The sequence below is a fragment of the Babylonia areolata genome, chromosome 10, assembly GCF_041734735.1.
Source record: "Babylonia areolata isolate BAREFJ2019XMU chromosome 10, ASM4173473v1, whole genome shotgun sequence".
Lineage (NCBI taxonomy): Eukaryota > Metazoa > Mollusca > Gastropoda > Neogastropoda > Buccinidae > Babylonia > Babylonia areolata.
This window is the reverse complement of record NC_134885.1, coordinates 23,267,942-23,282,834: the sequence shown is the minus strand read 5'-3', so window position 1 is coordinate 23,282,834 and position 14,893 is coordinate 23,267,942. Positions and strand designations below refer to the sequence as shown.

The window sequence follows — 14,893 nt, the reverse complement described above, 5'->3', positions numbered from 1 at the left end:
ACATTGCAAGTGACCACGACTTGGTAATGATGACCTTCAAACTCCAACTGAAGAAAACAAAGAAACAAAGCTTCTCAAGACTGAAGTTCGACCTGGAAAAATTGAAAGATCCTGAAGTACAAGAGGCATTCCAAGCCATGATTGGTGGGAAATTCGCGCCACTCATCACTCTCGATGCAGATGACGCCGACCTGGATACACTCGTAAGCGACTTCAACGCAGCTGTGACTGAAACAGCCCAAACAACTCTTGGAAAACAACGCATCAAAAAGAAGCCCTGGGTCACGGACGACATCCTACAGCTGTGTGACAAACGTAGAGACCTGAAAAAGAAAAAGAATGAAGAAGAAGGGGCAAAACAGTACAAAGCAGTTAACACCGAAATCAAGAGAAGCATGAAGAAGGCAAGGGAGAATTGGATTGAAGGAAAATGCCAGGACATAGAGGAAAACCTGACAAGAAACAACAGCAAGAAAGCCTACCAAGTTGTGAAAGAACTTACCAACACAAGGCAAGGTAGAACTATGTCCAACATCCAGACCAAGGATGGAAAATGTCTAACAGAAGAACAAGACATCCTAAAGCGATGGACAGAATACTGCTCAGAGCTATACAACATACAGACCACAGGTGATCCAGCAATACTGAATGTCCCACCAGCCACTGATAACAGTAATCACCCCATACTCCGTGAAGAAATAGAGGCAGCAATAGCATCGCTGAAAAAAGGGAAATCGGCAGGAGTGGACAACATCCCATCAGAACTGGTCCAAGCAGGGGGTGAAGTTATGATAGATGTGCTACTGAAAATCTGCAACAAGATCTGGCAAACAGGGGAATGGCCCACACCGTGGACACAATCACTGATCATCACCCTTCCCAAAAAGGGCAATCTCCAGCAGTGTCAAAACTACCGCACCATCAGCCTGATTAGTCATCCCAGCAAAGTCATGTTGAAAATCCTGCTTAACAGACTGAAACCACAAGCAGAAAACATCATTGCTGAAGAACAGGCAGGTTTCAGACCAGGAAGGAGCACAACTGAACAAATCTTCAACTTGAGGTTGCTATGTGAGAGGTACCATCAACACCAACAAGACCTCTACCATGTCTTCATTGATTTTAAGAAGGCATTTGACAGGGTCTGGCATGCAGCTTTGTGGGCTACCATGAATCTGTACAACATCAACGCCAACCTGATCAGACTGATACAGCACCTCTATGACAAAGCCACCAGCGCCGTCTACCTCAACAATAGCATCGGGGACTGGTTCAGAACCACAGTCGGAGTGAGACAAGGCTGCCTACTCTCCCCAACACTCTTCAACATCTTCTTAGAAAGAATAATGACTGACGCACTGGAAGAGCATGTAGGAACAGTCAGCATAGGCGGCAGAACAATCACAAACCTACGTTTTGCCGACGACATTGATGGACTGGCTGGAAAAGAAGAAGAACTGGCAAGCCTGGTCAAACATCTAGACAAAGCCTCCACATCGTATGGAATGCAAATCAGTGCGGAGAAAACCAAACTGATGACTAACAACACCAACGGCATCAGCATTGACATCAAAGTCAACGACGAAAAGCTTAAAACAGTCCACAGCTTCAAATATCTGGGAGCAATCGTGTCAGATGAAGGATCTAAACCAGAAGTACTCTCGAGAATTGCCCAAACAACAACGGCACTCAACAAGCTGAACACCATCTGGAACAACAAAAACATCGCTCTCAGCTCAAAAATCAGACTGATGCGTTCCCTGGTTATATCAATATTGCTCTACGCCTGCGAGACTTGGACCCTGACTGCAGACATCGAGAGAAGAATCCAAGCTGTCGAGATGAGATGCTTTCGTAGACTACTTGGCATCTCCTACAGAGACCACATCACTAACACGGAAGTGAAGAACAGAATCCAGCAAAGTATTGGACCCTACGAAGACCTTCTGTCCATAGTGAAAAAACGCAAACTTAGATGGTATGGACACATCTCCCGATCATCTGGTCTTGCCAAAACGTTCCTGCAAGGCACCGTACAAGGAGGCAGAAGGAGAGGACGGCAGAAGAAGAGATGGGAAGACAACATCCGGGGGTGGACAGGCTTGACGCTCGGTGACGCCCTGAGGAAATCAGAAAACCGTGAAGAGTGGAGAGGAGTGGTGGCCAGGTCAGCAGCGGTGCCCCAACGGTCTGAACCCAGACTACGGGAGAGGTGAAGGTGAAGGTGAAATTATGCTACTGACACAGTTCCTCATGCGTTTGGCGTCTGTGCGTGTATTTGGCTTGTGTTTGTATTCCACGTGTGTGTGTGTGTGTGTGTGTGTGTCCCGGCGTGTACTGGCGTGTGTTTCCGTGCAGTGTGCGCGTGTGCTTGTGTTTGGCGTGTGCGTCCGTTGTGTTCGCCTGCCGCGGTTTGGCTTATGCGCTCGTTTGGCGTGTTTGCCGCTATCTATGTGACTGAGCGCGTGTTTAGCGTATGTGTGTATTTAATGTCAGGTCAGGGGCATCGCCCTTGCTACTGATACCATGTAACCCACTGAGTACTACCTGCCGCATGTGAAGTCTCCCAACGACGGACCACGGCAGGCGGAGGAGGAAACCTTTCCCAACGGCTGTGAAGGCGGAAGAGGATGACCAAAGGGCAGGGGGAGCTCTTATCCTTGGCTGGAAGTCCTCCTAGGAGACGGAGCTCCGAAGAAAAAACCTCAGTGCACCTGCCGAGGCCGTCCTACACGTGGCAGTATCTGCACCTGTGGGACTGTGAGCGTCGGTAGGCGAGAGAGTTCCACTGAGTCCAGGCTATCTGGGACTGGAGAGAAGAGGTCCCCCAGGATTTCAAGGATGCTTCAATTGTCCATATTTACAAACGGAAGGGAGACAAAAATCCTGCGATAACCACCGTGGAATCTCTCTCCAGCGGCATCGCCGGCAAGATCTTCGCCCGCATCATACTGAACAGACTGGTTGACCACTGATGATGTCTCCAACACCGTGACAGTCATCCCTGAAGCACAGTGCGGCTTCCGCTCAGGCAGGGGAACATGTGACATGGTGTTTGCCGTACGCTAGATGCAGTGGAAGAGAAGTGCCGTGAGCAGAACAAGGAGCTCCACGTGATCTTTGTAGACCTGACTAAGGCCTTCGACACGGTGAACCGCCGTGGTCTGTGGACGGAAAATCCTCCTAAAGTTCGGCTGCCCAGAGAGCCTAATCCAGTTGATTGCGTCATTCCACGATGGCATGCAGGCGAGAGTACAGGAAAATACTGATACGTTGGATCCGTTCCCTGTGGTAAATGGAGTGAAGCAGGGTTGCGTCCTGGCACCCACACTGTTCTCCATTCTCTTCTCTGCCATGCTGATTGACGCCTTCCAAGACTGTGACCGGGGCATATACATTCAGTTTCGCACAGATGGCAAACTTTTCAACTCAGTTGCGGCGATTCCACTGATGCCAGGTCCAGGGTGTTTGAGGCACTGTTGAGAGAGTTCCTCTTCGCTGATGACTGCACGCTTGCTGCACACACCCATGAGGACATGCAGTTCATTAGTGGACAGGTTCTCAACCTCCTGCAGGCGCTTTGGACTCACCATCAGCCTCAGCAAGACCGAGTCCATGTTTCAACCAGCTAGCTCACAGAAAGCCAGCCGGTGCCTCCCCCCCCCACCCCCACCCCCCACCCCCCACCTGCAATCAAGATCGATGACAGAGAGATCAAGTCAGATGACAAGTTTTGCTACCTGGGCAGCACCCTATGCAGCAACGGAGCCCTTGATACAGAAGTGACGCTGCGCATCGCCACAAGGCCAGCTCCGCCTTTGGCAGACTCAACAACAGGCTGTGGAACAACAAAGGCATCAGGCTCAGCACCAAAGTCAAAACCCACAGAGCTGTTGTGCTGACCACCTTGTTGTACTGCTGTGAAACATGGACGACGTATCGCCGTCACATTCAACAACTTGAGCAGTTTCACCAGAGATGCCTACGAAAGATCCTTGGCTTAAAGTGGCAAGACAGGGTCTCCAACCTCCAAGTCCTAGAGAGGAGCGGCCTGCCCAGCATCGAAAGCCTGCTGATCCAGTGCCAGCTACACTGGACAGGACACGTCCGCATGACAGACAGCAGGATCCCGAAGATGCTTTTGTATGGCCAGCTGAAGGAAGGCCACCGTGAACTTGGAAGACCCTGCAAGCGCTTCAAGGACACCTTGAAGACAAACCTCAAAGCCTGTGACATAGAAATCGCTTCCTGGGAAACTGATGCCCTTGACCGCTGTCGCTGGAGGATGCTGTGCTCTCGTGGCATAAATACGTTTGAAAACAAGAGAACGCTGGCCATTAAGGAGAAGCGTGAGCGAAGGAAGCAGGGCTCAACTTCTGGAGACGTTTTTCCTTGCAACAATTGTGGGAAGTGCTGTGCATCCAGAATCGGCATCGTCTCCCATATGAGGACACACACCGACAGATAAGTCTGCCTGCCTACTCATCCGTCGGACCGACGGGAGACTCCATCAGTACATTTGTGCTTTTGTTCAGTTTGGTACTGACGCGTGCCGCGGCGGTTTGGTACCCGGTGAGTGCGTGTGTGGCGATTGCGCGACTCTGGTATGTTTCGCGTGTGCGTGCCCCAGGTTTGTCACTGGCATACGTTCGTTTGGTGTGAAGTTTGGCATATGCACTGGTGCTTTGGCGTGTGCGTGTTTGGCGTGTGTGTGTGTGTGTGTGTGTGTGTTGTTTGTGCGCGAGGATGTTGCGTTTTTCATGAGCCAAATCAGTGGTGCGTGTGAGCGTGCATACGCGTGCGTTCGTCTGTTTGAGTGAGTGTCACTTTGCGTGTGCGTTCGTACTAGTACAGTGCGTGTACGCGTCTCAGTGCGTGTGGTTGGCTTGCTTTGCGTGCATGCTTGCATGTGCTTGTGGTTCAAATTGTTTTAAGTTGTTCAAAAGTACACAGGATTACAAGCAAAGACGAAAGAGCATAAACAAGCATAAACCTTACACTGTGGACGTGCTTGTCACAGCGTTGGGCGTGTGCGTGCATGCGTGCGTTTTTGGTTTGCATATACATGCGTGTGCGTGCATGTGTGCGTGTTTGACTTTGCGAGTGTGTGCCTAGTGTGTGCGCTTCCGTGTTTGGCGTGTGCGTGCTTGTGTGGGTATTCCTAGCGTGTGCGCCGACGTGTGCGTCAGTGCGTTTATCTTGTGCGAGTGTTTGGCTCGTGCGCCGTGTGTATGGCGTGTGCGTGCTTTCGGTTCGCGTGTGTTAAGAGTTGGTCAGTCGTGCGTGTCAGTGTTTGACATATGCATACCTGTGCACGTGTTTGGCGTGTGCGCATGTTTGGCGGCGTTTACATGTTTGTCGTGTGCCCGTGTTGGGTTTGTGCGTGTGTGTGTGTGTGCATATCTGGTGTGCGTGTGTGTAACGGCAGTGTTCGCCAGCGTGTTAGTCGCCACGGCGTGCGTGCGTGTGCGCGTGCTTAGTGTGTGCGTGCGTGTGTTCAGTGGTGTGTGCGTGTTTGGTGTATGCGTGTTTGGTGTGTGTCTTTGGCGTGTGCATGCGTGTATTTGGCGTATGCGTACGTGTGCGCGTGTTCGGCGTCGGGTGTGCGCGTTTGGCTTGGCACATGCGTGTGTTTGGCGTGAGCGCGTGTTTTGTGTGTACACAAGGTTGGCGTGTTTAGTTTGAGCATGAGTGCGTGTGCATGTATTTTGCGTGTGCGTGCGTGCATGTTTGCCGTGTGCTTGTTTTGCGTGCGTGTGCCTTTTGCGTGCATGCTTGCGTGTGCATGTGTTTCTAGAATGCGTGCGTGTGTGCGTTTGGCTTGTGCATTTGTTTGGCGTGTGCGTGCCTGTCCGCGTGTGCTTGTATGTGGCGTGTGCATACGTTTGGCGTGTGCACGTTTGAGCGCGAAGATGGCATGTTTTGCATGTGCATGCGTGCGTTTGAAAGCATGTTTGGCGTCTTTTGTGTCAGCTAGTATTTTACGTATGCGCGTTTTGCATGTACGTGCGTGTGCGCATGTATCGTGTGTGCTTGTGTTTGGCGTGTTATGTGTGCGCACGTGCATGAGCCCGTATTTTGCGCGCGCTGTCAGACGCTAGTATAGTGCAGTCCAGCACTCTCTCTCTCTCCACACACACACACACACACAGAGTCAAATACGGAACTGGTGCAGAAGCAGAAGTTTATTGCGACAGAAAGCGATGATGAGTAGAAAAAAAAGAAAAAAAGAAAAGAAAAAAAAGCAAGAAAAAAAAAAGCTATCCGACCACAGAGAGCGACGCCTATACAGCAGTCGGGCCTCCCTCAGCTGACGAACGAACGACCCACCCTTTCATTTCCCTAACACCCCCCACAGGTCTGGCCGCTTCCACACCTTCACTACTGCCCTGCAGACACTTCCAGGCCTTCCCCTCATCACTAAACCCTTCACGCATGTGTTGGCATCCTCGCTGAACAGCTCCACATACGGGGATGCGCCCTGTAGAACTTTTAACGACGATTGTCCGATTTTTAGTTTGGACATTGCAGGACGCTCTGTGGGCATGCGATGACCCGCCACCTTCCTCCTCATTCCCCCTCCCCACGCCCCACCCCCCTTGCCTGAAGCCTGTCCGGTCTCAGCATCACGGACAGTGAAGGACTCCTACCAGTGAGCATTAAAAAAACCCAAAAAAAACTCTAGAACATACCTGACGGTGAGCTCATAACTTTGAGACCACCCCCACACTAAACTCCCCTTCTGTTCCACGACAGTCTGACATACCCTTCCACATCCACATCCAGTACACGACCGACCTCAGGAACGAGTGTCACGTGCAAATGGTCCTCTCCAACGACTTCACAAACAACGGGGAGGTTTTAGGAGGAGGAGGAGGGGAATAGGTTCTTTCCACGTTTTCTATTTTTGCAAATGGAAGGGATCTTCGGGTGACACTCCGTATAGACAATTTGCTAACACAGCTCATTATCTGCCAGACTTAGTGAAGCAGTCACCACAAAATGGCGTTGCTTTGTCACGGATGACCGTGTGACAGGGGTTGGTGTGGGCCACAAATGACATGGAGGAAGACATGACAAACGTAAGACAGGTGGAACACAGGAACGGTGTTCTGTCCATTTCACGGGGCATCTACAGTGCCACCAGTCATTGTGACAGTGCTGGAACAATTCTCCCCCGTGCTGGGCTAGTGTACACATATACAGCACTCTTCTCGTCCCCAAAGTCGCTTGAATAACATATTTCAGCAAAGCTCAACCTTCCAAAATATGAGACCTCTTCCAATACGTCGTCATGTTCAACACCGACACCGCCCAATGGACTTTCCCTTACTTTACCTAACATTTATCAGCTAGATGTTCTCAAGATACACTGCCCAATGGACTGTCCTTTACTTTTCCAAACATTTATCAGCTAGATGTTCTCAAGGTAGTTCTCTGACAAAACAGTGCAGCACGAAAACAAGTCGCTAAGTGTCTTGCTCTTAAAAGTTTCGCTAAGCGCAAGATAGGAGCCAGAGAGTGTGCACAGAGGACTGTCAGATCATGCAGCAAACAACACCGTGCCAACACGGGAGCCAACGTAGGACTTAAAACTCGATGAAAAACAGTAAGCTACACCCAAATGTACATGAATGTCTACTCGTCACACTCATAAAACATGTCCAACAGTCAGATACATTGAATAATACTCGCCCACAGAAAAAAAAGCAGCACAGCAGCATTATAAAAACTGTGAGAACAATGTTCCGCTGTTGATGTTACTCGTGAACACCTGCACGTGCTCACCGCACCATGTCCGAGGTCAGGACGCCTTTCAACAGAACCCACCGGAAAAAAAGCCATGACGTAACACTGACGCATCACTACAAACGTCGGGGTCAATGGTAAAATAAGGACAGCGTTTGCTGAAGAAGGGACACACATAACTTCATCTCGTCATCATCATCACCACAAACCTAGTCAAAAGAATTGTATAAACCTAACCATGATCGATTCATCACAGCCATGACAAATTCACCCAGCTCACGATTAAGTAATCTCAACCATAATGAAGTAATAATCCAAATCTGAATCATGACAAACGAAATCTAATTTCTCGGAACGAAAATCAAAAGGTTAGTAACTCTTGCTTTCAAGTTAGGGCACTTCTACACACTGAACATCTCAACTCGCTGTAAACATGGCGAGAGTGTGCATTACAACTGCAGGATGATATAAATTAACATCTGGAAAGTATCTCCTGAACAGGTTTTTCTTCAGACAGGCACATACAACGACCTGTTTGTTGTTGGTTGTTGTTTTTGTTTGTTTTAAGACAGGCACATCCAATAATCTGTTTTTCTTCAGACAGGCACATCCGACGACCTGTTTCCCTGAACCATAACTGTGACCAGACAGCCCATACCAATACGCAGAAATGCATTCAAAGAAACGTGTACGTTACCATCACCACTTGACAAAATACTCTGACAGACCACAATTTCGCCTTGTAGGTTCGTGGCTGCAAAACCTGTTGTTTTCTCATGACAACTCACACACCCTAGCTGACAGATAGCCTATCACATGAATTAGCATTGACTTCTCATTTCCTGGCATCTGTTATTCTGTAACACAAAGTGGAAATAATGTATATTCAGTCACTGATATTTACAGACAGAACAAAGTGTAGTGGGGACGAAACGATGAGTTTGTTTCATAATATTTTTTTGAGACAAAGAATCAAGTGAAACAATATGTGGGTGGAGTTTGAGTTCAGCGAAGGTTCAAACAGTTTGTTCATGGCATACCATCAGGGGACTGAACATTGTGCTGATGCGAACACGATCAGAGACAATTGTGGTTCATCTGTTTCTGCGAGTCAACGTTTAAATGATAACCAACATCATAGACTGTGCATTTATCCTACCTGGATGGGAAACTGATGCACTAAAACACCGAAAAAATACTTTCTTCTGTACAAAACATAATTATCATGGACATCTGATCTGAATTATACAGCAGATGATCAAACTGAAAAATGAGATATATCCATGCAATCAAACAGCAGATAAGCCAAAGAAACTTTCAAGTCAAACCTCCATATGACTTCATTAGAAAATAGTCATTAACATGTCATGCACACGAGGAACGGCTGACCAATACTGACGAACAAAAATAAAAACATGTATGTAATCTTTACATTTCAATAGATTCTGAAGCTGTTACCTGTGTTGGAAGATGTGATGAAAAAAAAAAGGTTTCCTTTCCCGTACATCATGAGATATTCCTGATTAAGCTGTTGAGCAAACGGCTTCACAGAGAGAGAGAGAGTGACAGGCGTCATCAGGAGTGCAGAGGACAGCAGCTGCTGACACCCTGACCGCCCCCAACAGACACCCCACTGCTTACGTACAGGAACAGCCTGATGCCTGGGTCCAGATCAACTTAGCAAAAATGGACACGTTTCCACAACTCTTAAACCGTTTACAATCTGATAGTCGTGTCCGACTAGGACCGCCAGAACAGTAGAGGAGGCAACAACAGCAGAGCCAAATTAGCATTAATTCTCACTGCATGCATTAGGTTGAAGCACGCCGATGTTCACATCATTATCTCCTTGCTATGTGCAGTGCTCTCCTAATCATTACCCTCACTATGAACCAGCACCTCCTGTAAACTGAAAGCTGTAGTGTCGGGTGGCTGAAACCCAACAAGGAATTGAGCAGGGTTGTGCTCACATAGGCAGAAATAAAATGATTGTCTTCTGAGGTCTGTGCGGTATGCAGTCGCTGCTTTCGTTCCTCCAAGTGTATTGCACTCTTTGATTTCAGTATCGGAATACATCTCTGATCACAGGCACTTCAAAAAGCATACACACATTCAAAATGTTCAACAGTTTGCCGTTTACCATAATTCTCACAAATTCTAATCGTACAGTGCTGCTAGTACCATGAGAAATATATTGTTGTTTAACTTCTCTAAAGTAATCTCACTTTCATGTACACCAGGAGGAAAATCTATCCACTTAAGGAAAAGGATGCGTTGTATCGCGTAAGGTAACAATTGATGACAGCCATGATCCTCCCTCTACACTACTGTCCACCCTGGATCAAGGGGCTCACCTGACGACTGAGGGTGATATGCAGAAGACTGTCACCAGCAACAGTCATATATATATATACATCTTTGCCAGTCAAAATGCTTATGTCATGACTGGTGCTCTACACAAAGCCCTGTAAATTATCAAACACAACTATTTCACGATGGAAAAAAAAAAAATTATGCATCTCCGCACGCTTCTATTTTTCTTTATCACTGATGTGGAAAAAAAGAAGAAAGAATAAAAAAAGAAAAGAAAAAAAAAAGCCGGGTCAGTGGGCAATTTCCCCGTCTCACAACCCTGCCAAAAAGAGTTGACCATGGAGTTACTCCCCTTGATCTGCTGGCACGATGTTTGTACTGCGTTCCGTTGTTCTTCACCGAGTCACCGCTGGCACATCTATCTACAGGTCATGGGAGGTAGGGGGAAAGCAGAGCGGCACAAAATACTTACATTCTTTCAAAATCGATAAATTACGAAGCTTGTACCGAACCTTCCTTCAAGGATGTAACGTCAACACAGAGAATTGTATTGTTTGACACAAGAGATGCTGTGTACATTTTACATTCAATGTATTCCCGTTTTTTTTAAATCTACACATCGTTTGAAAAAAATATGTCATTACCTAGAACACTACCATGTATACTATTACCCCTAGTGAGAGCTAACCTTGCCATGGAAGCCCTCAAAGAAGAAATGAGAATAACCTCTCTACATCATCAGACCATCATTCCACAGCAGCCATCATTTGTTGGGGGTAAGCAGCTATTTATTAAAAAAAAAAAAAAAAGACAAAAAAAAGACCAGCAACACAAACACACATACACACACAAACAAAACATAGACAAACAGACATTTCATAGACAGGCAAATTCAAACACTGACTCATAAAAAAACAAACAACACAGCATACATTGTACCCCTGACATGGGATCCATCATCATTCTGACAGCAGCAACACTAAACAGTAGAAGAGAGAAATATATAGTTTTCCCCCAACGCGAACACTCGAAAGGCTTTTGCATACATTGAAGAACTTGACGACCCACGCAAGATTAGACGATACAAATCATGATCGATCAGTGTTTTATAACTATGATAATAACAATAATATTCTGCGTGAAATAAAACGACACCAGAGTAGACGATACAAACCATGATTGACCAATGTTTTATACAAACAGTAATAACAATCATAATAATATTCTGCGTTAAATAAAATGACAAGACAGGGGACGATACAAGCCATGATGGATCAATGTTTTATAATAAGAATAATAGTTATAATAATAATCATAATCGCAATGTTTTATAATAATGATAACAATAATATTCTGCATGAAATGAAACGATAAGAGAAGAGACAAAACAAACCATGACGGACCAATGTTTTACAGTACAATAATAATAATAATAATAATAATAACAATAATCATGATAACATTCTGCACGAAATAAAATGACAAAGAGATGATACTATACAAAACCATTACGGATCAATGTTTTACAGAACTCATAATAATAATAATAATCATGATAACATTCTGCATGAAACAAAACGACAGGAGAGGAGGAGGAGGAGGAGGAGGAGGAGGAGGAGGGGAAGAGCCGTGATAAATACTCTAACAGTCCTAGGACACACGCGGGACAATGACTACTATTGTGCTGTGCTGCTGGCGGGTTCTGTGGTGGGCTGACGGCTGCTGCTCGCCGGGGAGTCGTTCTTCCAGCGGTTCTTGTGTTGGTCGTGACCAAAGCCCTCGTCGTAGTTGCCCTTGGTGGCGAACAGCTGCTTGTAATGGTTGGTGCAGAACATCACGTTCTTGTTAATAGCGAATGTTTTGGGCCTGTCCAAAATGCACACAGCAACATGGGAGTGTTAGTTAGTCAGTCAGCGGCTTAATGTGCGTCGCACATGTCCAACAATAGATATAATTATGTATATTTTGAAATTATACTTCATTATGATACATGGTTATGCACATCATTATATATATATATATATATATATATATATATATATATATATATATATATATATATATATACATACATATATATATATATATATATATATATATATATATATATATGTCCAGCAAGATCTATACATATAATCAATTGTACACACACACACACACACATACACACACACACATATATCATATCATATATACGCACACACACACACACACACACACATACAAGTATCCTGGAGATAGTGTCAAATCTATAGTATCATTTCAATTATCATTACCAAATCTGAAGCCTCATTTCATTTTTTTTTTTTTTTTGAAGAACATAATTATGACAGTATGATTCAACAGTCTGTTATGATCTATTTACATATATGTACACATCAATTTTTTTTTTCTGAAGAAAATGATAAGTTCCAATTTCACATTTTCAACACAATCATTTACATAAGAGCACACAAACATACACTCTCTCCACATACGCACACACACACACGCATGCACAAATATACCCACACACACACTCTCTCTCTCTCTTGTGCACACACATACACAAAACGTGCGCGCACACACACACACACACACACCGGCACTTACACACACACGCGCGCGCACACACACACCACACACACAAGTAGGAGAGCAGGCCCCGCACATGCCAGCCATGCTTACAGTGGTCAGCATGCAGACTGTGTCACTCATAAATAACAGGTCTGGGTGCTACACCCGTCCTCATGGTCATAGGGGTTTTTTGTTGTTGTTTAGTTTTTTTTTTTTTTAGGCTGGAGTTTGTACAACTTAATACCTCCTGTACGACTCATCACGTGTTGTACAACTAATCACATCTTGTACAACTTATCACGACTTATCACCTAGTGTATAACTTATCACACCTTATTATATCTTATACAACTTATCACATATTGCAAAATTTATCACATCAAATAACCCCCCCCCCCCATCACTTATTGCACAATTTATCACATCAAATATCCCCCCCACCCCCCGCCCTCCCGAAAAAAAAAAAATTTAAACATTAAATAACCATATACATATACAAATGCCATTTCAAAAACGCACACATCAAATAAAACCCTTACAAAAACAAAAACAAAAAAAACAAACAAAAAAACAAACAACGAAACGCTAGTAAAACAATCGAATGCAGAAAATCAGAACATCGCCTATCACTACGGCTAGCTGTAGTGCATGCTATGTTTGTTTTTGACATGCCTGGCCTTACTCACTGTCAAGTATGTCAATTTCTCGACAAACTGTCCCCGCTCTCTTGGAGGGAAGAACAGCTAGTACAGGGGTCAATTAATTCAATGTCTGCAGGTCAGTTCGCGTACCGTCTAAAGGGCGTCACACGCACGGTCTAAAGGGCGCCTCACATGTTCTCTTGAAACCTTATTTCACTGAAATGGGTTGTTTCTGGGTCAACAGAGATCTCTACTGTATTGAGTAAATGAGCAAAGTGAATGTACGTGTTGCTGTACATAAGTGAGTGAGTGAGTGTGTGTGTGTGTGTGTGTGTGTGTGTGTGTGTGTGTGTGTGTGTGTGTGTGTGTGTGTGTTTTGTTTGTTTGTTTTTTGGGTTTTTGTGTGTGTGTGTGTGTGTGTGTGTGTGTGTGTGTGCCTTCGCACTGGGGGCACGTGTGTGTCACAGTGGTTAGAACAACAGACAAAAACCTGGAAAATTATTGCCTAACAAAAACGAGACCTGGATCACCGGCGTGCGCGCGCGGGCACGCACGCACACACACGCACACACACACACACACACACACACACACTATACATAGCTGAAATGAATCAAAAAAAAAAAAAGAAGGGCGAGGTTGGGGGCAGTACAGTTCCTGACAAAATATCTTACAATGTTCAGTAAGTTTCAATGACTCCCGTTGGTGGTCAGTCAAACAGGAGAACAAAAGTGACTGGTGTGTTAGTGACACACGCATTAGAGCACCACAGGAAGTGACATCAACACACACACACAGGTCAAGGTCACAGAGACCACAAGACACTGCTGCACAAAACATCGTTCCAGACAGACACTTGCATCTAAGGCCTACAAGCCTTGCCTTCATCTTGTAGTCATGGACATTTCAAACAAAACAAAAATGGGGGAGGGGGGGTGGGGGTGGGGGTGGGGGGTAAAAGGTATATTATCATCATACTCAGAGCTTCATTTATCTAAGTCATGAAACAAAAAGGAGGAAAACAGCATAATATTATCATAGTCAGAGCTTTATCTATCCATGTCATGAACCAAAACGGGGAAAATGGGGGGAAACATCATAATGTTATCATACTCAGAGCTTTACTTATCTATGTCATGAACCAAAACAGGGAAAATGGGGAAAACAGCTTTACATTATCATACTAAGAGATTTATGTATCTATGCCATGAAACAAAACTAGGAACAGGAGAAAACACACTTGTCATCATGCTCAGAGCTTTATTCATCTATGTCACGTAAAAAAAAAAAAAAAAAAAAGGTATGAAAACAATACGACAGATTAAGAGCAATGATAAATGAAACTTGGCACTGTGAACTATCAGAGAAGTCTACCATTACACGGGAAGCCAACACGGGAACATGATAAGAGAATGGACTTTAATAGGTTATCACCACGGGCCAGTAACAGTCCTCACCTCATTACAGCATTCAATGCTGAACCCAAAGCCATGTATTTCACTGACCACCGCTTTTCTTTTCAACACAACTCACCTGTTAGTGTTATGCAAGTAACGGTACTTAAGAAAAAAACCAAACAAAAAAAAACCCCCCATGTCTCTTACCTTGCCCCTTAAACACTCTGTCATTATAGT

General features: G+C 45.3%; 1 protein-coding gene across 1 annotated transcript in view; it reads right to left on the bottom strand.

Moving 5' to 3' along the window:
• Positions 1 to 6,167: 6,167 nt before the first annotated feature.
• Positions 6,168 to 14,893, bottom strand: part of LOC143286315 (uncharacterized) — a 103,835-nt gene continuing 95,109 nt past the window's right edge. Inside the window, exon 15 of the mRNA XM_076593854.1 lies at positions 6,168 to 11,928. Coding sequence (XP_076449969.1) covers positions 11,739 to 11,928 — 190 coding nt within the window. The 3' untranslated portion in view covers positions 6,168 to 11,738. The remainder of the gene's footprint in view (positions 11,929 to 14,893) is intronic.